Consider the following 26,294-nt stretch of genomic DNA (forward strand, 5'->3'; position numbering starts at 1 on the left):
CGAAGCTGTCCGAAGCCATTAACGTGTATCCCACTCTGAATTGATCAAAATGTGTGTTTGTGTGTGCCAGGTTTGGGAGCTGACTGCTAACAGGGTTATCATGGTCTCTGCCATTGGGAACGATGGGCCACTGTATGGGTATGTTCTGACCTTGGGAGGAGAGGTGACGGCCTAGAGGACATAGTATTGATTGGTGCAAGATACTGATTAGTTTGAAGAGCTATTATGAACAAAATATATGTAATCAAAGAGTTTTTACTGATGATACTTTATCCCTGTGTATCCTAGCACCCTCAACAACCCAGCGGATCAGATGGATGTGATTGGGGTCGGTGGGATCGATTTTGAGGACAACATTGCCAGGTTCTCCTCCCGGGGGATGACCACTTGGGTACGTCTCCCTCACAACCCACAGCATAACCCTGAGTACCTTCTCACATGTCTATCTCCGTGTATTCTTACCTTTCCCAGTCAGAGTAAACTGAACTCTGTTCCCCAGCCTTCCTGTTATCAGTCCCAGACTAGACATCTAACCCTGTGATCTGCAGCCCCCGTCTCTGCCATAGAAAAACACTGAGATAGAGGAGTTGAATGTGCTCTGTGCTCAGACCTTGAAGCATATGGCACTTCATAGCCAGCATTTTGTGGGACATATACTGTAAATGAGGAATGCAAACATTGTGGGATTTGTCCCATGTTCTCCTCTATCACTCTTTCTCCTATACTGCCTCTCTCCCACTCTTTATTCAACATGATTCTGTCTTGTGTTTTAGGAGCTGCCTGGGGGGTATGGCAGAGTGAAGCCTGACATCGTGACCTATGGCTCTGGGGTGAGGGGCTCGGGGATGAAGGAGGGCTGTCGCTCTCTCTCAGGGACTAGTGTAGCGTCACCTGTGGTGGCAGGAGCTGTGACCCTACTGGTGAGGTAAGTCATTTCAATGACTACCCTTACAGCTGCATCAGCGTTGTTAAAAAAAGTTATTCCATCAGTCACCTAAGCCATATGACTCTGCTTTTGAAATGGAAGGAGCAAAGGACCCAGTTCCCAGGATGGCTGTGGAGGTGCAGTGTTTACATAACCAGCGGATGTGTAACTTTGAGAAAACGGTGTTGTTGCTTGTTCTTACTCCACCACCCTTCCTGGCTGTCTACACCTCCCTTTTCCCCTGGCCTCTCCCTATCATATGGTCTTATCTCGCCTCCTACACAAGCACGCACGCACACTGGAGATAACACTGCTGTTCCAGATGTTTTTCATGGTCTTAATCTCAGCCATCTTTGTGAGAGAGTTGCTGCTTTTTATCTGGGAGCAGAATAACGTCACCCCATAAATTACACACCTGATACGGTCTGCCTCAGGTATGGAACTCTCAAAGTAATTTGCTGTCTTAAGGATTGGCTGTTGCATGCCATACTGAAGCCATTATTACTTTAAGTGAAATGCTGAGACCTGGCCAAAGGGTGAACATTCTTCTGTAGTCTGCAGCAGTTTACTGTCATCTTATGTTGAACAATAATTACCATTAAGACGTACATATCTCAATGGGTTGTCATACATTTTCTGTGTTCAAACATTAGCTAGCTTCAGCCCAGTAGCATTAAAGCATCCAATTGATAAGGTGGTCTAGTTCTGCAGTTTCTGAAAGAGACCTTACTCAGCAGCATTTCTGTAAGAGACCATGAAAACCTAATTTGCAGTGTTAGTGACAGACTAAGAGTCCGGAAGGGCTGATAAATTGCAACAGTCTTCAGGTTCGATATGCAGTTACAGTTTAATGGCCAGACTGTACTGTCTGTGTATAAGTGGTCTGATGCAGTTGTGTTTCCCGTGGACTCTGGGATAAATGAAACGTCAATAGATATCCTTCACTTCAAAACAAGACATTTAACAGAATCAATCTACTTTCCCTCCAGGAAAGGAGCTGACACACTTTCACTTTCTCTCTACACTTTTTATGTAGGTCTCTCTTAAGATCCAGACAGAGTTTAATCCAGACTTCTCACGTCTCTTACAAATTGGTTTATTGCACCTATCCATCTGTCTCTAAAACATAATCATTCTCTTTCTCATAGCAAGCTGTTGAGTCAGATGGTAGCTCTTGCTTCATATGTACCATCTTCATTGAAACATAATGTAAAGCTAATGTAATAGTTGTTAACCCAGCCGTGTCCCTCTTACAGCACGGTCTTGAACAGAGAGCTGGTGAACCCAGCCAGTATGAAGCAGGCTCTGATCGCCTCAGCGCGGAGGCTCCCTGGAGTCAACATGTTTGAACAGGGCCACGGAAAACTGGACCTCATCAGAGCCTACCAGATCCTCAACAGCTACAAACCCCAGGCCAGGTATTACACACACTCTGCCCGCTCATCATCATAACACATGCACTCTGCCCGCTCATCATCATAACAAGCACACTCTGCCCGCTCATCATCATAACACGCGCACTCTGCCCGCTCATCATCATAACACGCGCACTCTGCCCGCTCATCATCATAACACGTGCGCCCTGCACGCTCATCATCATAACACGCGCACTCTGCCCGCTCATCATCATAACACGCGCACTCTGCCCGCTCATCATCATAACACGCGCACTCTGCCCGCTCATCATCATAACACGCGCACTCTGCCCGCTCATCATCATAACACGCGCACTCTGCCCGCTCATCATCATAACACGCGCACTCTGCCCGCTCATCATCATAACACGCGCACTCTGCCCGCTCATCATCATAACACGCGCACTCTGCCCGCTCATCATCATAACACGCGCGCCGCTCATCATCATAACATGCGCGCCGCTCATCATCATAACATGCGCGCCGCTCATCATCATAACATGCGCGCCGCTCATCATCATAACACGCGCGCCCTGCACGCTCATCATCATAACACGCGCATTCTGCCCGCTCATCATCATAACACGCGCACTCTGCCCGCTCATCATCATAACACGCGCGCCCTGCACGCTCATCATCATAACACGCGCACTCTGCACGCTCATCATCATAACACGCGCACTCTGCACGCTCATCATCATAACACACGCATTCTGCCCGCTCATCATCATAACACGCGCACTCTGCCCGCTCATCATCATAACACGCGCACTCTGCCTGCTCATCATCATAACACACGCATTCTGCCCGCTCATCATCATAACACACGCACTCTGCCCGCTCATCATCATAACACACGCATTCTGCCCGCTCATCATCATAACACACGCACTCTGCCCGCTCATCATCATAACACACGCATTCTGCCCGCTCATCATCATAACACACGCACTCTGCCCGCTCATCATCATAACACGCGCACTCTGCACGCTCATCATCATAACACGCGCACTCTGCACGCTCATCATCATAACACGCGCACTCTGCCCGCTCATCATCATAACACGCGCACTCTGCCCGCTCATCATCATAACACACGCATTCTGCCCGCTCATCATCATAACACACGCACTCTGCCCGCTCATCATCATAACACACGCACTCTGCCCGCTCATCATCATAACACGCGCGCCCTGCACGCTCATCATCATAACACGCGCACTCTGCACGCTCATCATCATAACACGCGCACTCTGCACGCTCATCATCATAACACACGCATTCTGCCCGCTCATCATCATAACACGCGCACTCTGCCCGCTCATCATCATAACACGCGCACTCTGCCCGCTCATCATCATAACACACGCATTCTGCCCGCTCATCATCATAACACACGCACTCTGCCCGCTCATCATCATAACACACGCATTCTGCCCGCTCATCATCATAACACACGCACTCTGCCCGCTCATCATCATAACACACGCATTCTGCCCGCTCATCATCATAACACACGCACTCTGCCCGCTCATCATCATAACACGCGCACTCTGCACGCTCATCATCATAACACGCGCACTCTGCACGCTCATCATCATAACACGCGCACTCTGCCCGCTCATCATCATAACACGCGCACTCTGCCTGCTCATCATCATAACACACGCATTCTGCCCGCTCATCATCATAACACACGCACTCTGCCCGCTCATCATCATAACACACGCATTCTGCCCGCTCATCATCATAACACACGCACTCTGCCCGCTCATCATCATAACACACGCATTCTGCCCGCTCATCATCATAACACACGCACTCTGCCCGCTCATCATCATAACACACGCACTCTGCCCGCTCATCATCATAACACACGCATTCTGCCCGCTCATCATCATAACACGCGCACTCTGCCCGCTCATCATCATAACACGCGCACTCTGCCCGCTCATCATCATAACACGCGCACTCTGCCCGCTCATCATCATAACACGCGCACCCTGCCCGCTCATCATCATAACACGCGCACTCTGCCCGCTCATCATCATAACACGCTCACTCTGCCCGCTCATCATCATAACACGCTCACTCTGCCCGCTCATCATCATAACACGCGCACTCTGCCTGCTCATCATCATAACACGCGCACTCTGCCTGCTCATCATCATAACACGCGCACTCTGCCCGCTCATCATCATAACACGCGCACTCTGCCTGCTCATCATCATAACACGCGCACTCTGCACGCTCATCATCATAACACGCGTACTCTGCCTGCTCATCATCATAACACGCGCACTCTGCCTGCTCATCATCATAACACGCGCACTCTGCCCGCTCATCATCATAACACGCGCACTCTGCCTGCTCATCATCATAACACGCGCACTCTGCCCGCTCATCATCATAACACGCGCACTCTGCCCGCTCATCATCATAACACGCGCACTCTGCCTGCTCATCATCATAACACGCGCACTCTGCCTGCTCATCATCATAACACGCGCACTCTGCCTGCTCATCATCATAACACGCGCACTCTGCCCGCTCATCATCATAACACGCGCACTCTGCCTGCTCATCATCATAACACGCGCACTCTGCCCGCTCATCATCATAACACGCGCACTCTGCCCGCTCATCATCATAACACGCGCACTCTGCCTGCTCATCATCATAACACGCGCACTCTGCCTGCTCATCATCATAACACGCGCACTCTGCCTGCTCATCATCATAACACGCGCACTCTGCCTGCTCATCATCATAACACGCGCACTCTGCCCGCTCATCATCATAACACGCGTACTCTGCCTGCTCATCATCATAACACGCGCACTCTGCCTGCTCATCATCATAACACGCGCACTCTGCCTGCTCATCATCATAACACGCTCGCCCTGCACGCTCATCATCATAACACGCGCACTCTGCCCGCTCATCATCATAACACGCGCACTCTGCCCGCTCATCATCATAACACGCGCGCCCTGCACGCTCATCATCATAACACGCGCACTCTGCACGCTCATCATCATAACACGCGCGCTCTGCCCGCTCATCATCATAACACGCGCGCTCTGCCCGCTCATCATCATAACACGCGCGCTCTGCCCGCTCATCATCATAACACGCGCACTCTGCCCGCTCATCATCATAACACGCGCACTCTGCCCGCTCATCATCATAACACGCGCGCCCTGCACGCTCATCATCATAACACGCGCACTCTGCACGCTCATCATCATAACACGCGCACTCTGCCTGCTCATCATCATAACACGCGCACTCTGCCTGCTCATCATCATAACACGCGCACTCTGCCTGCTCATCATCATAACACGCGCACGCTCATCATCATCATAACACACACTCACTCTACATAGTATTCACTTTATAGTCAAGTCACATCCAATGTTAAATGTTCACTCTCTTTTTTTACTTTGAAAGGTTCTAGCAATGTCCAATAATCAGAACTCTAACCTGATCTCATGTTGATTTGATCCTGTTTGTCTTTAGTCTCAGTCCCAGCTACATCGACCTGACTGAGTGCCCCTACATGTGGCCCTACTGCTCCCAGCCCATCTACTACGGTGGCATGCCCACCATCGTCAACGTCACCATCCTCAATGGCATGGGCGTGACTGGCAGGATTTTGGACAAGGTACTTTTATATAGAAGGCTTTGTGTCTCATGTCAAAACATGAATATACATTTATCTGACATGATGTTTCTTTCTTGTGCTCTCCAGCCCATCTGGCAGCCTTACCTACCGCAGAATGGTGACCACATTGATGTGGCAGTCTCCTATTCGCCAGTCCTCTGGCCCTGGGCTGGATACCTGGCCGTCTCCATCTCTGTCGCCAAGAAAGCTGCATCATGGGAAGGGATTGCCCAGGGTCATGTGATGGTAACCGTGGCCTCGCCTGCTGGGAATAATGTGAGTAACAACAAGGATCTTTTTCACATAGTTATCTTATCTCACCTTTCACTGTCTTTATGGGTTTTCTGTAGTATCACACTGACATCCTCTTATGTAGATTTGTAACCAGAGAGCATCATACAGTTTTTTTAAAGCTATATTTGGATACTACTGTTAGGGTTAGAGTTAGCATGTGTCCTGGGTCAAAGGTCAATGTTCTGACCCTCATTGTTTTCTAATTCCTCAGTCTGAGGTGGGTGGGGAGATGACCTCTACGGTTAAACTGCCAGTCAAGGTGAAAATAGTCCCCACTCCTCCTCGTAGTAAGAGGGTTCTGTGGGACCAGTACCACAACCTGCGCTACCCGCCTGGCTATTTCCCTCGAGATAACTTGCGCATGAAGAATGACCCATTGGACTGGTGAGTTCTTCAGACAACTATTTACCTCAGTATCATTTTAGTTTTAAGAAAGAAGATTAGGCTGTTTCAGGTGCACTGGCTGTTTGGGGTAAGTTGCCGTCTGTAGTGCAACTCTTAAAACGTGCCATAAGAGCAATTAGTGTCTTGATGTTGGTTTTGTCTGAATCATTTGTAGGAATGGAGATCACATTCACACCAACTTCAGGGACATGTACCAGCACCTGAGGAGTATGGGTTATTTTGTGGAGGTCCTGGGTGCACCCATCACCTGCTTTGATGCTAGTCAATATGGTGAGAGTATTTTTGCTCTCTTTGTCAGTTGATTCTAATCCCAAAATAATTTAGAGCAGGATATGGGAGATCAGTACATGAATAAATGGCTTCTCTGTCATTGCTTACAGCAATAATTCTAGTACCTCTGCATGCATAGCTTATTGTTTTTCTCTGTCTGGTCTCGGCTGACATTTCCTGTGTTTAGGGACATTCATGATGGTGGACAGTGAAGAGGAGTACTTTCCAGAGGAGATAACCAAGCTGCGGAGAGACATTGATAAGGGACTGTCTCTCATTGTCTTCAGTGACTGGTACAACACCTCTGTCATGAGGAAAGTCAAGTTCTATGATGAAAACACCAGGTAGATATTACAACCCCACTGTGTATCTCCTATTATACCCCCCTCCTGATCTAAAGTCTTCATTCAAACATCAATGGACAGATGGAGCATCGTGCCTTGTGACTATAGGGGGAGGCGGCAGGCTCGAGATTAGAGAAGTGGACCAGCAATCTGAGGGTTGCCGGTTCAAATCTCAGTGGGATTCGGCCACCCACTGTCGATGTTCCCTTGTGCAAGGAACTTACCCCCTAAACTTCTCATTGGGTGCTGCCCTCTGCTCCAGCCTCTGTAACCTAATGTGTGTTAGTGATGCGCGGGTTGACTCATAACCCGCAGTCCCTGCAGTTATAGTATTTCAACCACATAAAATATTCCCCTCAGGCAATGGTGGATGCCAGACACAGGGGGTGCCAATGTGCCAGCTCTGAATGACCTGATCTCTGTATGGGGGATGGCCTTCAGTGATGGGCTCTATGAGGGAGACTTCACCATGGCAGACCACGACAGTAAGAACACACTCTGACACTCTTACACACCCTCATTCACTCGCTGTGTCACTCATTTTGAAATACATTGTGTAAATCTAGAAATGAATCAAATTAGATGGATGAATTAATGATATGTTATTTAGTGTCATGTTTAAACTCTTCTCTCTCAGTGTATTATGCATCAGGGTGCAGTATTGCGAAGTTTCCAGAGGATGGGATTGTGATTGCCAAGACCCTAAAGGATCAAGGTATATAACACACACTCACTGCCACAACACACCTGGCAGCTGTTACCATGAGGATGTTGCTGAATATTCTCACCCCCCTTCCCTCTCAGGGTTGGAGGTCTTGAAGCAGGAGACTGCGGTTGTGGAGGGCGTTCCCATACTGGGAATGTACCAAACACCATCTGAAGGGGGAGGTCGGATAGCCCTTTATGGAGACTCAAACTGTATAGATGACAGTCACAGGCAGAAAGGTAGAGAATCCACCTGCAGTTTCCCTTGTTCTCTATAAAACTGTTTCTGAAATAAAGGTTTGAACTCCTCTTCTGTGATCAGTTAGTGTCTGATTTTGACCATTGATGTGTGTTCCCCTCATAGACTGCTTCTGGCTGCTGGATGCTCTTCTGCAGTACACCTCCTACAGCATGACTCCTCCCAGCCTCATCCACTCCAACAGCAGGGTGACTCCTCCCACTGGCACCGACCGTCCCTTGCCAGAGAGACTGGAGGGTAAGGCTAACACTAGAGCCTCAGTCATTGTAAATAAGAATTTGTTCTTAACTGACTTGCCTAGTTAAGTAAAATTAAAACTAAATTGCTATGATGGCTAATACAGTACCTTTATTCCTCTCTTCCACAGGTAATCACCTATATCGCTACTCAAAGGTATTAGAAGCTCACTTGGGAGACCCAAAGCCCCGCCCACTCCCTGCCTGCCCTCACCTGTCATGGTCCAAGCCACAGCCACTCAACGAGACTGCACCCAGGTGTGTGCCAAATCACCTGTCAAAGTCCCTAACTCCTGTAGTGTTAATTTCCTTCTCCCGACTTTCCTCTCATTCTCTATCAAACAGATGGAGAGATTATGTTGAATAATGCCACTCTTTCTTAACTGGTAATCTCCTCAATAATGTTTAACCATGTATTTGTGCTCTCCCTGGTTCTATTTGTTAACAGTAACCTATGGAAGCACCAGAAGCTGCTATCTATTGACATGGACAAAGTGGTGCTGCCTAACGTCAGAAACTATAGACCCCAGGTCCGGCCTTTGTCCCCTGGGGAGAGTGGAGCCTGGGATATCCCTGGAGGTAAGAATATTTACCCAATCAGAATAATCACCGACTCCAAATCACCTTACTGACCCAGTTTGTTTAAAGGGAAAGTGCAGTTAAAACAGGGATTTTTCTTGTTTTTTATGCTTTTTTTCACACGGAGGTCGAAATAATACTTAGAAATTGTGAAAATAATTATGCCCTTTTTGTGTAAGAGCTGTTTGAAGAAGATGCCTGGAATTTCAGCCTGCTCAGGTGGGATGGATCATGACATCACAATCTGATCTGATTATTCTGGCCAATGACCAGTTGTCTTTTATTTGCATATGTATCCTTCTACTTTGGAGGGGTAGGCAGTCTACCAGTGGTTCCCAACCTTTTTTGGGTACTGTACCACCAACGGAATTTTGCGCTACCCGGAGTACCCAATCATGTGCATTTTACCAGTAGACCTATGGTCTCATGAGTCTTCTCAAGTACCTCCTGTGGATAGGCCAAGTACCCCCAGGGGTCCTAGTACCTCTGGTTGGGAACAGCTCAGACAATCCTATCCACCAATCAGGGCTGTGTATGTAAATAGTTTTAAATGGAAAACTAGGCTCAGGAAAATAAATAACAAAATAATTTGCAGTTATTTTCATGAAATAAACAGTGATTTATTAGACATAGTGATGATTTTTTAAAATAAAATTTAAAAGACTGCACGGGGGCTAAAATGCACACACAAACAGTTAAAATGTCTGACGTCTGTTTCTTCAGTCTTGTCACTGTTAATAATTTTTGACAATCATCATGTACCGTGTGATGCCTCTGTGTGACTGACACTCCTGTCCTCTCCCCAGGTATAATGCCAGGCCGCTACAACCAGGAAGTGGGCCAGACCATCCCCATGTTTGCCTTCCTGGGAGCCATGGTTGTGCTGTCCTTCTTTGTGGTGCAGCTCACCAAATCCAAGAACAAGCCCAAACGACGGAAACCAAGAGTCAAACGTCCAACGTACCTCCAGCAGCAACAGCAGCAACAACTGGCACCAACAGGCAAAAACCCTACAGTGTGAAGCTGCCTTCCCAACCACCACAGACTATTGGGCCACAGCACACAAGGCCCAGAACTCTGGAAGACTAGCCTCCACTGAGGTGTTGACTGCATGTGTGCTTCTGCCTTTGAGTTGGGGCTGTTAGATGGCTGATTTAATGAGCAGTGTTTGTCTGACTTTGAAATATGCAGCCCACAAAACAGACAAGGATGTTTCCCACAGTACCTCACCTCTTTCGCCTCCACTCTTCACAAGAGCTTTTCTTTCCACTGACCAAATGGAGTTTGAATGAAACGTGTCTGTCCACTTTTTGTATTTATTGAATCTGTGCGTCATCCCCTGATTGGTTTCATTTTCCGCAAGGTCTTTTAAAGTCAGATTAGATTAACTGGATTGAAAACAAATTCTGATGTTTTGAGATACTTATTTGGAACTTGCTTTTTTCTCTTTGTGTTCAGGTGATTATGGGTTGCTTAATTTGTTAATTCTTTGTTTTTATATTTTATATAATGAGCTCTGGTGAGGCATTCTGTTAAAGTCCAACTGTCATTGAAGTAGCTTTGGCAAACTTTTTCAAATATATCATCAATTAAAAAGCGTTAGCCTTGGGTCCCTTGTTATTGTTGCATTGTGTGCCATTCAAAAAACACACAGATTTCTCCTTGCTCTTCTAATGTAATTAATCTGTTAAAGTATATTGTGGAAAGCCACGACATGCAAGACCATATGTCTAAATCTAGCAGGCGTTGTCAGGCCTTCAACGGTGTTCTAATGCCGAGATGACCCACACCATCTGTGGTCTATCTACTGCCTTCACCCCAAATGAATGGGAAAGATGGGCAGCATCTGAAATGAGAATTCGATGGTGTATATCTTTCACATTCATTTGGGATTGAGCCGTGTAGCTGGGTGACTAGGATCTAATGCAGCATACAACAGATGGCTATGGACAGGGACCAGGCTTCATACTTGAGGTGAACTATTACACATTTGTGGAAACTGAAGATTTATTTGGGATGCCGTTGATGAAACTGTTCTACAGCTAAAACACAGGATTAATGGCCTTGTCATGATCTAGCAGCTTGAGTGAGTGGTTCACAAACTAACCTGATCAAATAGAGGTATTCTAAAGTGGAATATTCTTGATCAATGATCATATCAAATATTTTACCTTAAAGTAAGTCATGGTCAAACACTTTTTGAAGGATAACTCAAGTTGGGGTCATTGTTAGATAGGAAAAGAGTGAATTCACCCGTTCTGACTTTCTACAGTGCTGCATTTTGATGAGTGTTTCTCATATCAGAATTGCAGTGTATGATCTTAGTAGTTTAATAGTATGGTAGTAATGCCATACCAGAGATCCCACTATAGCCTCCCTCAAAATCAGTTGTCTGAGAATCAGTCTCCTTGTCGACCATTCCGTCACCTCCTTGGTTGTGAAGTGGACTAATTCCATAAAAGGTGATGAGCGGTCCTGCTAAAGATTCACCCAGCCTGATCCACTTTTTAATGGGGGTGAACAGCCTGTGAAAATGTCACTGGTCACTGATCTCTCAGGTGACAGCCCACAATGTATGCCAATTACCTGGAGAACATGGGAACTGACCCTGTAACCAGTTATCTGGGGTTAAATGGATTTTTTAAATATTTTCCTAAATGAGGTCACATGCCCTCTTTTCCCTTGGAAAGTTCCCAGCAGCCAAGAAAAGGAGCCAACTATTTCTCCTCCTGACATTGCCGAATGTGAGTCAGCAAACCCGTACCTACAGGCTTCACCACCACCACAGACCTGTACCCACACCCACCCTAGTGATGTATGTAGGGGAGAGGGGTAAGTTGAGCCACCCCTTGTTTCTAGGAAACCATACAAACTGAATGTAACCTAATATTTAGGAAATCATCGCATGGTCTGAATGAAACCACATGGAAAAAGTGGTAAGCAAGTTAGTGCCAAAGATCGGATTTTCACAAAGTCAAATGAATTTGGGTTATACGTTTCATGATGCTTGTCTATTTTTATTTAACCTTAATTTAACTAGGCAAGTCAGTTAAGAATAAAGTCTTATTTTACAATAATGGCCTATCCCGGCCAAACCTAGATGATGCTGGGTCAATTGTTCGCCGCCCTATGGGACTCCTGATCACGGCCGGTTGTGATACAGCCCGGAATCGAACCAGGGTCTGTAGTGACGCCTCTAGTACTGAGATGCAGTGCCTTAGACTGCTGTGCTACACGGTAGCATAAAAACCAAAGTAGATCGTTTTAAGATTGTTTTATACATCATTTGGGGTCTATAGAACCAGGTATAAACAGAGCTTTAACATGCATCCTTTGTCCTGATCTTATCCACATTCTAATTGTGCCCACATTTTCAGACCGGTGTGGCCACATTTTCGCCGACCAGTTTCTTGGGCTTAGTAGCCTCATGCAGAGAACTTGTCTACCAATTGGCACATCGAAACAACATCCTTGTCCCAGACATCTGGTCAAGAAATGGAAGACTAAGGGATATTGAACAGATATCTACTGTATATCCGAATCAGTGGAGGCTGTTGATGGGAGGACGGCTCATAATAATGACTGGAACGGAGCGAATGGAATGGCATCAAACTGTTTGAATTTGATACCATTCCACTGATTCCGCTCCAGCCATTACCACGAGCCCGTCCTCTCCAATTAAGGTGCCACCAACCTCCTGTGGTCTGAATGTAGGCATACATTTAAGATATACAATATACCACACCCATATTCCATGAATTAAACTTTGACCTACCAGCACCATCAGCCACTTACCCCAAAGCGGCTCAACTTACCCTGCCTCTATGCTCAATTTACCACATACCCGGGATAAGCTATGTTTTCATAACTGTTATGTATTCTGATTATTTCCAGGGATACACAACATCCTGAAATATACACTATCTTTGTTAGAACGAATACTATATTTCCCTAGACGTAGTGACGCTAAATGTAAAAAATGGCTCACTGTCCCCTATCTGTATTGCTCAAGGACAGGACTTACATTCCATGAGAGCAACATTACTTTTTAAACCATGATTTGAAGCTATACAGTTAAACAAAAGCATGATATTTTAAGTAATTCTTTAAAATCAAGGGGCATATACTTTACTGGACAAATTACTGGATATATTAGACTGGCTGTAAGATCATCACAACTTTACAACATTTGGTTATAGTTTTTATTTCGAAAAACATCATGGGCTACTTGTTGCTGCCTTGATTCACTTGAGGCCACCAGTGCAGGTCAACCTGGGTCACTCAGGTCAACAAGCTCTCAATTAGATGTTTATTCATGCTTCTCCAAAGATATCATTTCGAAGTTGCTCCAAAGGTCAAATGTCAGTGTTTTTTGACACCCCGGGTTGACAAATGTTTTTAAAACAAGTGTCCACTACTGGGATCGAATATGCAACCGTCTGGGATTACACCCATTCGCCACCCCCACCCATAACGCCCTATCAAAGCCCAAGTCTACTTGATGGTAATAGTGCTCACTATTGCTCCTTGTGGAATTTCCCGACGTCCTCAGGATGTGGATAGGCGTCCAATTTCGAACTCACTCTTGAGCGATCTGCCTGACTCATATCACCTATCTCAATGAAGTAATGAATATTGAGCATTGACAGTTTGTTCACGTGGTAATTCATAAAGGGTAAACTCTTTTGAAATTGGAAACAAGTGGAGCATGGTTATCATTGGTTTGAAAACTTGGGAGACACCTCCACTTTCAACCCTCCCTGCTCCAGCCTACTTTCCAGTTCATGTTGAGCATATTCATGTGAATACCGCCTGGCACGAGTTGCATAGGTTTTTCAAAGAGTTTGGAGCAAGTCTGACCAAGCATGGAAGAGTTGGCGAGAGAAAGCATCAGCTTGCTGGCCAAGCCCGTGCTCGATACAGACGGCCCAAGACTTGCATCTATGGGAGCAGTTTTCCTCATGCTCAAATCTGCGCTTGGTGCGGGACTTCTCAATTTCCCTTGGGCTTTTGAGAAAGCCAGGGGAATTCACACTGCAGTCGCGTGGAATGGTTAGTGACTTTAGTGACCCCAACCTGGTCTCAGAGCATTTCGTATTATTCTGTATGTAAATCCGAGACACTGTATTTAGTATGATAAGTTTGGTATGGTTACATAAGACAAAATGTTACTTAAGGCAAAAATGAAAGTAGGGTGGTTGGATGGGTGGGCGTATAACACTAACGTCTAGCAACCCAAAGATTGCAAGTTAGAATTTCATCGCAGAGAACTTTAGAATGTTACTTAATTAACAACTTTATAACTACTTACTACTTTTTACCTACTTTCCAACTACTTAGCATGTTAGCTAACCCTAACCCTTTTAGCTAACCCTTCCCCTAACCCTAACCCTTTAACCTAACTCCTAAACTTAACCCTAGCTTTAACCCTAACCCCTAGCCTAGTTAACGAGCTACGTTAGCCACCTAGATAGAATTCGTAACATATTGTAGCGACCCGCACAGACAGCTGTGTGTTATGTGTTAGGCTAGTAGGTGGTTGTGTTGTACTTACCAGTACCCAGTGTTCGCGGGGTCCGACATGTCAATCAACCTGCTATCTGCCAATCACGGGAATGCCTGGAATGTTCTGATGCCGGGCATCCTGGCGGTTGGCGGAGTGGCGTGGAGGGGGGTTGGGCAGGGGGATGGAGCATTGGAAGTTAAGACCAGGTTTAGCCTTTGTTCTCTCTCTTACGTCTGGGCTTCACAAGAGAAGGTCACGATTGGCTTGTGGGTTATCTTTCATTTATTTGGCGTGGGCTACGGCCAAACAGTAGCCTGTGTAAAGTTGGTTTAATAAACCGTCAATTCGTAAACTCAAACCTCTGTCTGGACAATTGTTCCTTTATGATCTAGTCAGATCATTACAATATCATACGTTTTGAAAATTCCTAGCATATTGTACGTTTTGAAAATTAATAACATATTGTATGTTTTGAAAATTTGTAACATGTCATTCGAATTGTAATTTGTAACATATCATATGAAATGGGTGATGGACATCCACAAATTAATACATACCATAAGAAACGTAACATATCATATTTAATGGAGTGTCTCAGATTTACATACAGAATAATACTAAATGCTCTGAGACCAGGTTGCTGACCCTGGTAGGCAAAACATGTATAGCCTATATTCCTGTTCTTTAACTAAATTACAACCATCACTAACCATCTCCTCCTGTTTTTAAACTTAATTCAAACCAATTTAAACAATCCAATCTACTCTATCTCTACTAAATCCCATTGACTTACTTGACATGTAATTTAATGCGCTGGTGAACCTTCTGGAATTGGGTGTTGGTGATTATTTTTGGGAAAGGTCAAATGATTTCCAGTTTTTGCATTTTATATAGAATCAATATCAAGAACACCAGTCATTCTCTAGACTAGTGTAATAACTGATATTCACCTCTCTCTGACATTTCCTCTGGTTATCCCTTCCTCTCATCACTTTTATCCTTCATAGGCCTACTCTCTAATCCATTGATCAATCACAACTCTCTTCTCCCACTGAGCAACCTGTTGATTGTATTTTTATCCCTCCTCCGCCCCAGGTGTTCCTCATCAGTGGCCTGGTAATCATGGGCTACTCCTCCTGCATCAGTGGTCAGAACACATACCAAGCCGTGGTGAAGGATGTGTGTGGGCCTGCGATCGGGCAACTCTGTGAGGTCCTGTTCGTCTTCAACCTCTTCGTGATCTCTGTGGCTTTCCTGGTCATAGTAACGGACCAGCTGGAGAAATGTGAGTCATCTCCATGACCACATGACTCCCTGAGATCTCTTGCTGGATTATGTTATAGTGATTCCTTCCTGAAATATTTCTTCTGGAGCCTTTGAAATCATCTGATTTTGTTTTCCCCCATTCTCATTATGTAATGATGCTCATAGGAAATGGGTTAATGATATAGATTGACAACATAATATCTGATACATGTTTCATGATGTTATTTATGTGTTTGTGTTGATAACTGGATTGCACGAAGCAGACATGCCATACCACTGGTAAACAGACCCGCATTTTGTCCTCATCCTCCTGTGTGTCTTCCTCATCCTCCCTCTCTCCATCCCTAAAGAGATCAATATTCAGAAGTACATCAGGTGAGGTATTTATGGGCAGTCTAATACGGCATTGCAAAGACTACTTTAACATTGCAATATTGACATGTCTGTTGCTGCCATATTCAATATCATGTTATACTCAAGCCTTTCCCCCTCTTTGAAGTATTTTAGGTACTCTGGCCGCTACATACCTAACAGTGGCCATCGTTGTGAAATATCACACAAGAGAGGACCGTGAGGTGCACATATCCACCTTCTACAGTAGTGGGTGAGTGCTTGTAATCTCAATTAATGAGTCATTTCTATCTTTGTTATATAATCTGAGGTGAACAGTAGAGGCCTCTATGATAGGTCTATGTGCCAGGTAGAAAAATGCTGTCAACGTTAAATGTAGCCTTTTATGCATCTAGGTCATTAGGTCTGTGAGATCAGGATATAAGATGATATTTTAATAAAAGTTGCTCTTACACCTTCTGCTCTTGTTAAAGGTAGTTTAATTTTCAACAACATTTTGACTGTTTGGGAGTGGCCATCAGCCGCCCACACATTGTAATTTGTCAGTGTGATTGACACATGAACTGTAAAAGACTGACATTGCCTCAAAGGTCCGACCAGGTACTTTAGAAAAAGCCTTTCCATAGTTTTGTTGTTGCCTCTCTGTAGAATAAGCTCTATGCCTTTGATGTTCAGCGTTATCCCGACCATCTGCTTTGGCTTTCAGGTGAGTACGGCTTCAATCATGTCTGGTTTTCAAAGAGGTTACTAGTGATGTTAGATTATTTTCTTTATGAAGTCTGGCATTTACCCCAAATTCTGGTCAATTGAGGAGCTGTCTGAAAACCCATCACAGTCCAGCCGAGCCTCAGGCTATCCTGCTCTTTAAAATGGCTAAGGAGAGCTGGTTCTCTGTTCAATATTTGAACTTGGGTAAGATTGAAAATAAGTGTTATTTTCCACTTTTCTTCCAGAGGTAGTTTTTTGTAATCTTCTGAGTAACCAAGGAAACGCAGGAGGATGATCAGAAATGCAATTAAAGGGCAGTGGGAGAGAGGACTAGTGTTGTACAAACCATCCTGATCTCTCAAGCTTACATTCTGTTTAGCTATCCGTTTAGCGAAACAGAACGTAAGCTTGCGAGATCAGAATGGTTCATACGAAGCTAAAAGAGGCCCACAAAGCCCAGCTAGCTGAGCCCCTGCACCCCCAGGCTGATTGATTACTTAGCTGGAGAAGAAAAAGGAATGATGGAGATCCTGAAGGAAGGTGGGATGAAGGAATGTTGGAGGAACATATTGAGGAAACCTGGGAGAACTTTGCTTATGTAATGCATACTGTTGAATTGGAAGCTTGTCTCAGCTCATGACAAAGGCTTTGACGTTCTATGACTTGGAGCATTAACAGCTTTGGAGCTCCATACTATTGATCGTTTCTCTGGCTCTTACATTGAGACTAACTGGACACCAGAATGATTCAAAGGATTAAGTGTTGGGGTTCTTTTTCCTGTGGGCACTGTCTGTGAAAATTAGAGCTATATGAGTGACACAAGTCTCAGTCTCAGGTCTATGTAGCCATGTTTATCTGTGCTTTGCATTCTGAGTCTGCCATGTCCTGTTCTGTATCATTCTGTGCTCCTGTGTCACAAGGCTTGCACAGCCATCTACAGCAGCATGCAGCAGCATGGAGAGCAAAAGCCTGTCCCACTGGGTGTTCATCTCTGTGTTGTCCATGTTCTTCTGCCTGGTCATCTAATCCCTAATTTGTGAGGCTCATCCTTTCAATACTCTATCTGATAGCACCAAGTGATTGTAGTGAACACAGAGACTATACGACTGCACACTCTTAGAAAAAAAGGGTTCCATAGTAGAACCCTTTTTGGTTTCAGTTAGAACCCTTTTTGGTCTCCATGTAGAACCCCCTGTGGAAAGGGTTCTATCTGGAACCAAAAAGGGTTCTTCAAAGGGTTTTCCTATAGACCCAGACGGTATTAGATAGAACGTCGCGGCCCTCCCCGCCTGTGGGGAAAACAACCTGTGGTTACCTAGGTTACCTCTTTGACTCAGCAAAAACATGACCTTTTTCAAATTCAATTTTCTTGTTGTCGACTTGTTTTAGTAAATTACAAAACTACATTTTAAAGAAGTACAACATATCTAAATGTTACTTTTCAACATTGCCTACTCCCTCCCGTTCTCACCACTTAGAAAAAGGTAATATTGTAGGGCTACCCTCATGCCCCTTTTCATGATAATGCTAACATCCAAGTGAGTGAGTGCTAGTTAGCTACCGACCGGAACATTAAGCTAGCCAAGACCAACAACACAAACAAACGGACAATATAGCTACAAGTAGTGAGTGGAGTTACAAACGGACTGTACAAAAGAAGTTAAATGTCTTATCTGTGATTAAATGTTTCCCACAAACATAGCTAGCAACGTGTGGCCTATTTGGACTCCGGGTTCCCACATTTCCCACTCTCCCAAGCTGAATAGCCTGAAGTCACAGGGCTCTTCTCACATCCTCTATTTCTCTACGTGGGAGCATTGCGAACTATAGGTTGGGATTTTTGACCTGGTTACATGTATATTGAACAACACAGCAGCTTTTTCAGCATGTTTTGTTATTTCTGTATAACATAAATTCAACAACAACGTTGACTCTTTTACACAGGGTCAATGGAAAGAATATTTGTTTTCCTAAATTTGTGTGCGTGGTCGAGGGGAATTCCTTATAATTACGTGAACCCTTTTAGGTTCTAGAAATCACCTTTTTTGTCTAAAAGTGTATGCAAAGTTGGTGTCTGAATGCATTCCCCGTCCCTTTTTGGTTCAGGTGTTTACAGATACCTGACATTTGGCAAGGATGTTGCAGCAGATATTCTGATGTCACACACAGGGGACGTTGTCCTCATGATCATTGCAAGACTGCTCTTTGGGATCTCTATCATCACCATCTACCCCATCATCCTCCTGCTAGGAAAGTAACATCATGGCTGGAGAGCATTTAATAATGGGCATTCATTAGCCATTCAATCAGAGCATATGAGCCTAAATAAATAACTTGTTAGTAAATTTGCTTGTTTGGCCCAGTGAGTCTCATTGCAGTGTCTCTGACTTTCTGCACACAGGTCAGTGATTCAGGACTCACTGCTGAGTTTCCGTCGGCGCTTCCACTTGGTGACGGAGTCGTATGAGAACCGTAGCCATGTGGGGCTGACCATAGCCTGGATTACTGTCACCGTCCTCATCGCCATGTTCATCCCAAACATCAGCAAGGTTATCAGTGTCATCGGGGGAATAAGCGCATTTTTCATCTTAATTTTCCTAGGTGGGAAAATTCTCCCTCTTTCACACCACTATCTCCCACATGGTTGCATGTAAATCGAAGCAGTAGAGATATGTTTGCTTGCTCTGCTTGTCTGCAGGATTATGTCTAATATTTGACATGCAATCAGACAGTATCTTTCATAACAAGGTAAGTTTAAACCAATCATGGTCACTCATTCAAACCATTCATTCATCCAAATCCTTAAAAAATATACTAAATTTCTCTCCTTTATTTTCTCACTAACCCCTCCCCCATTCCCTCTCAGAGTGGTCCTACTGTAACAACATGGGGATGATATCACTCTGATCTGTGGAGCCTTCGTCTTTGGACAGAGCACCACCACTGCCATAATGCAGCTACTCACTAAGATCTAACCCTTATCTTCATCACCCTTATTTATCATGGACATCTTGTTAAATGCCTGATGGCTTTTCATCCTCATCACCTTTGGTAACACAGAGCTCTTTTTGGAGTCCTTTATTCTGAGGGTTGTGTGTTATGTCCTCTGAACTCTGTTACATTTCACCTTTTCCCCCACTTACTCTCCAGGTGTCTAGACTAACTGGTATGTATTCATTGTGTGAGATCTGTTGGCTGGGTAGAACATGGGGTAGTAATCTTTTTAGTTATTTCATTCGCAGAATGTATTCTGCTCACTGTCCAATACACTGAAGTAAGAATCGAGAGCATCCTGTCGAGCTGTATCACTGCATGGTACGGCAACTGCATCGCCCACATCTGCAAGGCTCTCCAGAGGGTGGTGCGTTCTGCACAACACATCACCGGGAGCAGACTACCTGCCTTCCAGGACACCTACAGTACCCGATGTCACAGGAAGTCCAAAAAGATCATCAAGGACAACAACCACCCGAGCCACTGCCTGTTCACCCCGCTACCATCCAGAAGGCGAGGTCAGAACAGGTATCACAGGCATCGAAGCTGGGACCGAGAGACTGAAAAACAGCTTCTATCTTAAGGCCATCAGACTGTTAAACAGCCATCACAAACACAGAGAGGCTGCCGCCTACATACAGACTTGAAATTATTGGCCACTTTATTAAATTGATTACTAGTGACTTTAATAATGCCACTTTAATAATGTTTAAATATCTTGCATCACTCATCACTCATCTTGCATGAGCTCATCCATGCTCATCAATATATTTATATGTATATATTCTTATTCCATTCCTCTACTTAGATTTGTGTGTATTAGGTAGTTGTTGTGGAATTGTTAGATTACATGTTAGATATTGCTGCACTGTCGGAACTAGAAGCACAAGCATTTCGCTACACTCGCAATATCTGATAACCATATGTATGTGACCAATAACATTTGATTTGAAGGAAATACGAATGAAAGGTTTACATAATGGGTAAAAAAAAAAATACCGGTATTTATAGCCATAACGTATTGAAAGAATGGCCATAGAGTGAACATGTCGTGGGGGAGAAAGTGAGTTATTTTCACTTTTATAAATTTAGATTTACATTGTAGTCATTTAGCAGACACTCTTATCCAGAGCAACTTCAAATCAAATGATATTAGTCACATGCTTCGTAAACAACTGTGGTACACTAACGGTGAAATGCTTATGGGCCCTTCCCAACAATGCAGAGAGAAAGATAATAGAGAAGTAAAACACGTAATAATAAAAACACAGAGTAATGATAACTTGGTGCAGGTTACCAGTACCAAGGCGATGTGCAGGGGTACGAAGTAATTGAGGTAGAATAGGAATAAAGTCACAGATAATAAACAGTAGCAGAGGTGTATGAGATTAGTAAAAACAGTTTGTGCAAAAAGGGTCAATGCAGATGTGGGTAGCTATTTCGTTAACTATTTAGCAGTTTTATGGTTTGGGGGTAGATGCTGTTCAGGGTTCTGTTGGTTCTAGACTTCGAGCAATTAGGGTTAAGTCCCTTGCTCAAAGGCACATCAATATATATATTTTTTACCTAGTCGACTGGGATTCGTAACAGCAACCTTTTGGTTACTGGCCCATCGCTCTTAAGTGCTAGGCTTCCTGCTGCCCTAAATGTTTGTCTTGTGTATAAAGGTGTTTGCATTGATATTTTGAATGAACAAATTGTGTATTCTCGTGTAGATTGCTAACTCAAGATACAATTCTGCCTTCTGTGTACAGTATAGCGATATTCATCATTGTATTGACATGTTTGTCAGAAGTTTAAAAAAAAAAGTTTAATAGGAAATATGCACTGGCACTTGTTTCGCTTGTCTTCATACAACATGTCGCCTGCATGCTTTCCCAGAAATGTAAAGCAATCAAGCAACAGATTCATGGTTTATTTCAGTATTACCATTTTATTGAGTTGCATCACTCTACATTATCTAGAATTTCAACAACGTTAAGACTAAATATAGTACTTGCATCCCTGCAATAAGTCTCTACACTCAAAGAGAGAAAGCCATTTTACTGAAACATACATAAGTATAAGAATTAGTATTTCATTAAACATTGCCATTAAAGTGAATGTTCATTCTGTATGGCATTTTATATTCATATATATTTTTGTTTTGTCTGTCCTTTATAGGAATACTATAAAAGAAAAATAAGAAACGCACAAAACCCATTGAAAATAGCATGGCTAAATACTACAGCAAATAAGTTACTGGACATTCATTTTAACATGCACTCAAGTGAGGGATAAGGAGAAAAAAATTGATTGCACAGTTTAGGGAACAGCCAGGAATGTTATAGAAATAGTATTGGCATTTTTTTGTCTGGCTGGCTCTGATCTGTTCATACAGAACCCAACAGAAGCAACGGATAAATAGAAAACCTTTCCAGTAGAATTTCCACACATCTGTCAACAAGGGATCCATGCTCTTGCTCCATTCTGTAATACTGATGCTGAGGCTAATATAAAGCCCAAGGCGTGCTATTTATTATTGATTAATATCACAGGTGCATTAACACTGAGAAGTCCAGGGTTCTCTCAAGGTAAAGTGTAATGTGGCCTAGCACCAGAGATTGAACTGGACATGAGTTCATTCCATTTCAGTGGTGGTCCTAGTTATGATCAAAGGCAAGTAAACAAACTGTTTTATTTATTTTACAGTGCACAAGGACAGTATTTGTTATTACTTACTTGATATTATCTGAGAATGTTATCCTGGGGAGGGAGAGTTTGATATTCCCCCATTGGTTAAGGACAGGCTTGCCATGACCTTCAGGTGCTTACAGGACAAACTAAGAAATTCAATGGCAAAGTAGGTGAAATATTCTGCCCTCTAAAGGTTGATCAAGATGAGTGATTCATACATTATTCTTTATAGATAACATTCATATTTTGATCATTTATAATACTCTCATACTTTATATATCTGTAATCGCTATATTCCATTTATGTACATTGTGGTTTTTGACGGGTCTGTTTGATCATGTTGATTTCAGGTTGGTGAAATTGAGGTTGGACAAAGTTGTCATGGTTCTTCTCTAACTGGATTGGTGCGTGAACATTCTGATATATTTTCTGTTACTGTCATTTTGCTTGATAGGTGTGTAAACATCTCCTTTTTGCTCAATTGCAATGAACATTGTGATTGTAATATGGGGCTGTGCGTTAGATGTTTAAAATCTAATTAGTGTGTGTTTATGGGAAATCCTACCTAGGTACCCACTTACAACCTCAACCATATGTTGATGTTTAAGGCTTGAGATTGTGTTGGTCAAAAAGGGAACTGCTGCAGCAAACCAAGTTTTGCTACTTTTGTAGTAATTGCTTTTTCTTCATAATTTTGCACTGTATCACTAAAGACGTCAATACAAATATAATTATAATATAACATTTTTTCATATAATTTTACTAGACTTTAACAGCTAATATATCCAGTGCTGATTCATACATGTACTTTTAACACAACGGAAAAAACAACCTTAACTGCTTGATAGAGACGAATGTTGAGCGCTCTATTAGTCTACCATTAGCAGTAGCGGGTTCATGTCTTTAGTCAAAATGGATGACATGCACGAGAGCCTCAAAAGCAGGTTAACTGTTCACCTCATTTCTACCATGACTTGAGGGTGAACGATACGATGAAGAAATGCATTGGATGGAGGTAATCTCGCTTTAATGCACTGTTCAATATTCACTGCAATTGACGCATTCCATTTTGCCTCAATATCAAACAGACACTGTGTAAACATGTACTTACAAAAGAGAGAAAGAGAGGGGTTGTGAGGGTGAGAGAGAGCGGGTGAGGGAGGTTACGGGGGAGCTAAGGATGGGGGGTGTTGCAGACTCAGGCAATCTGGCCCCACCCCTGTCAGTCTCTGCTCAGGCTGCACCAGGCGGCTGCAGGGAGAGAGACAGAGGGGGAGTTCAGTTAAGACACAAGCAGCTCAGGAATACAGAAAAACAAGTCTATCATTAACACACTCACACATTGACACTCACATCTACTGTTTCTCTGCTCAAATGTGATAATACAGTGATGATACACTGCGATATATAATTAAAATTGAATGTCATACATTTTCAGGTTTGTCTGGGGTAAGTCTATGACATAAGGCCTTATGCATTCATGCCAATAACAATAAGTCCACAACAATAAATATCAAGGTATGTGCTTTCCCTGACTTCCTGCTCTACATTGAACAGATCTCTCCCCAGTAGGTTCCCTTGCATTAAGGGCTCCCCATCCATCCCAGACACATGGCACTATGCCAGCATCCCTCTCCAACCTGGACTCAGAGCATTTCGTATTATTCCTACGTATATCCAAGACACTCCATTTAGTACAATATGCTATGTTTTGTATGGTATGTATTCATTTGTGGATGTCCATCACCAATTTCATATGATATGTTACGAATTACAATTCGTATGATATGTTACGGATAATAGCTAGGTGGCTAATGTTAGCTGGGTTAGGGTTAGGGTTCAGTTTAGGAGTTAGGTTAAACGGTTAGGGTTAGGGGAAGGGTTAGCTAAAAGGGTTATCTTTAGGTGAAGTGTTAGTTAAAATAGTTAAGGTTAGGAAAAGGGTTAGCTAACATGCTAAGTAGTTGGAAAGTAGCAAAAAAGTAGTAAGTAAGCTAAAATGCTAAAGTTGTCTGTGATGACATTTGAACTCGCAACTTTTGTGTTACTATGCCCACCCATCAACCCCGAACCAACCACCCTCCTTTTGTTTTGCCTTATGTAAGCATCTGTCTTATGTAACCATAGCAAACGTAACATATCATACTAAATCGAGTGTCTCGGATTTATGTACAGAACAATATGAAATTCTCTGAGACCTGGTTGCCCTCTCAGGAGACTAACCTGGCACAGCAACAGTGGACACAGCCTCAGGCTGGCACAGAGTGTCCACTTTAACATGTTGAAAGGCCTTGGAGGACGCAGTCTGGAGGTGTCTGAGGACAGAGGTGGAGGGCATAAGATCACACAAAGACAGACGTGGACATATGCACGCCCACTCACTTCTTCAGTATTCCCCATAGATTATATTGTGAGCAGTAAAATATTAATGAGAACATACAAGATAAAGACGCATTACAGCCTCAGCACATCCCCAAAAACATCAATAAGTAATTATTTCAGCCTTATTCTAGCTGTAGCTAGATTACACTACTGCTACTCTCTGTTCATCATATATGCATAGTCACTTTAACCATATCTACATGTACATACTACCTCAATCAGCCTGACTAACCAGTGTCTGTATGTAGCCTCGCTACTTTTATAGCCTCGTTACTGTATATAGCCTGTCTTTTTTACTGTTGTTTTATTTCTTTACTTACCTATTGTTCACCTAATACCTTTTTTGCACTATTGGTTAGAGCCTGTAAGTAAGCATTTCACTGTAAGGTCTACACCTGTTGTATTCGGCGCACGTGACAAATAAACTTTGATTTGATTTGATTCCTGCTGCTGTAGAGTCACATCTGGTGGTCTGTGCTGTTTAAGATGAGGGAGGACGATTCTTTTTTGTTTCTATTACAGCATATTGGATGACTGTCATTCATATTCCATTCACCCAGCTCAATGTAACGTCGATAGGTTTAGGCTACTACATTATACTCACATTTTCCCTATACCCATCATGAGGTTGTTACAACCTAGCCTATGAATGAAAGTTTACAACATACTGTAGGTGCACACATGTCAAGATACATTTTTTAAGTGACAGACAGTGACACATGGACAGACAGTGCATCTAGCTCATCTAGGGTGTAATCATTAGTACAACCATTGCACATTAGAGTTTCTATTGGACAAATTCAGGTGTGTTTATCCCCGTTTTATTCCGTTTGCTTCTGTTTAAGAAATGTTTTTCAACAGAATTGGCAGAATGAATAAACCCTGATCGCACGTAAACACAGTTCACTTTCATAGCAGCCATGTTGTATTTCTTCTCGCATTTATGCACGCTCCTCCTCTCACCTTTTCCCTTCACTTGTGGACTTCAATGCACAACACATCAGCTGCATGTGACCAAGCGAAAAAACCTTTCCAAGCCAAACCATATAATAACCGCTACACACAGCCTACATCGTTGTCACCATATTAGCTAAAGTAACGTCATAGTCAACATAGCTAATAGAATTAACGTGTTACTAAACATGCTACAATCATTTGTACAGTATACAGTATACAGTAAGCAGTTTAGCAGTTACACCGCTGGGCCCCGGTGACAATAAATGAATATAACCAAAAGCTTACCCTGACTTGGAAAAGTCATAGTATTGTGTTGGATAGTCATAGTTAGCTAGCTAACATACATCCCTCTGTT

General features: G+C 43.6%; 2 protein-coding genes and 1 pseudogene across 2 annotated transcripts in view; 2 read left to right on the plus strand and 1 right to left on the minus strand.

Annotated features, from left to right (window-relative positions):
• Positions 1 to 10,709, plus strand: part of LOC120053920 (membrane-bound transcription factor site-1 protease-like) — a 28,148-nt gene extending 17,439 nt beyond the window's left edge. Inside the window, exons 7-22 of the mRNA XM_039001232.1 lie at positions 71 to 138; positions 289 to 391; positions 774 to 925; positions 2,182 to 2,343; positions 5,863 to 6,007; positions 6,095 to 6,283; positions 6,513 to 6,685; positions 6,861 to 6,976; positions 7,164 to 7,320; positions 7,681 to 7,805; positions 7,958 to 8,035; positions 8,125 to 8,265; positions 8,390 to 8,521; positions 8,652 to 8,778; positions 8,969 to 9,099; positions 9,906 to 10,709. Coding sequence (XP_038857160.1) covers positions 71 to 138; positions 289 to 391; positions 774 to 925; positions 2,182 to 2,343; positions 5,863 to 6,007; positions 6,095 to 6,283; positions 6,513 to 6,685; positions 6,861 to 6,976; positions 7,164 to 7,320; positions 7,681 to 7,805; positions 7,958 to 8,035; positions 8,125 to 8,265; positions 8,390 to 8,521; positions 8,652 to 8,778; positions 8,969 to 9,099; positions 9,906 to 10,120 — 2,214 coding nt within the window. The 3' untranslated portion in view covers positions 10,121 to 10,709. The remainder of the gene's footprint in view (positions 1 to 70; positions 139 to 288; positions 392 to 773; positions 926 to 2,181; positions 2,344 to 5,862; positions 6,008 to 6,094; positions 6,284 to 6,512; positions 6,686 to 6,860; positions 6,977 to 7,163; positions 7,321 to 7,680; positions 7,806 to 7,957; positions 8,036 to 8,124; positions 8,266 to 8,389; positions 8,522 to 8,651; positions 8,779 to 8,968; positions 9,100 to 9,905) is intronic.
• A 3,255-nt stretch (positions 10,710 to 13,964) lies between these two features.
• Positions 13,965 to 19,905, plus strand: LOC120053217 (annotated as a pseudogene).
• A 3,917-nt stretch (positions 19,906 to 23,822) lies between these two features.
• Positions 23,823 to 26,294, minus strand: part of necab2 (N-terminal EF-hand calcium binding protein 2) — a 125,134-nt gene continuing 122,662 nt past the window's right edge. Inside the window, exons 12-13 of the mRNA XM_039000576.1 lie at positions 24,824 to 24,915; positions 23,823 to 23,851 (exon numbers count right to left, since the gene is read on the minus strand). Of these exons, the coding sequence (XP_038856504.1) occupies positions 23,823 to 23,851; positions 24,824 to 24,915 (121 nt within the window). The remainder of the gene's footprint in view (positions 23,852 to 24,823; positions 24,916 to 26,294) is intronic.

The sequence above is a fragment of the Salvelinus namaycush genome, chromosome 9 (assembly GCF_016432855.1).
Source record: "Salvelinus namaycush isolate Seneca chromosome 9, SaNama_1.0, whole genome shotgun sequence".
In the NCBI taxonomy this organism is placed as follows: Eukaryota; Metazoa; Chordata; class Actinopteri; order Salmoniformes; family Salmonidae; genus Salvelinus; species Salvelinus namaycush.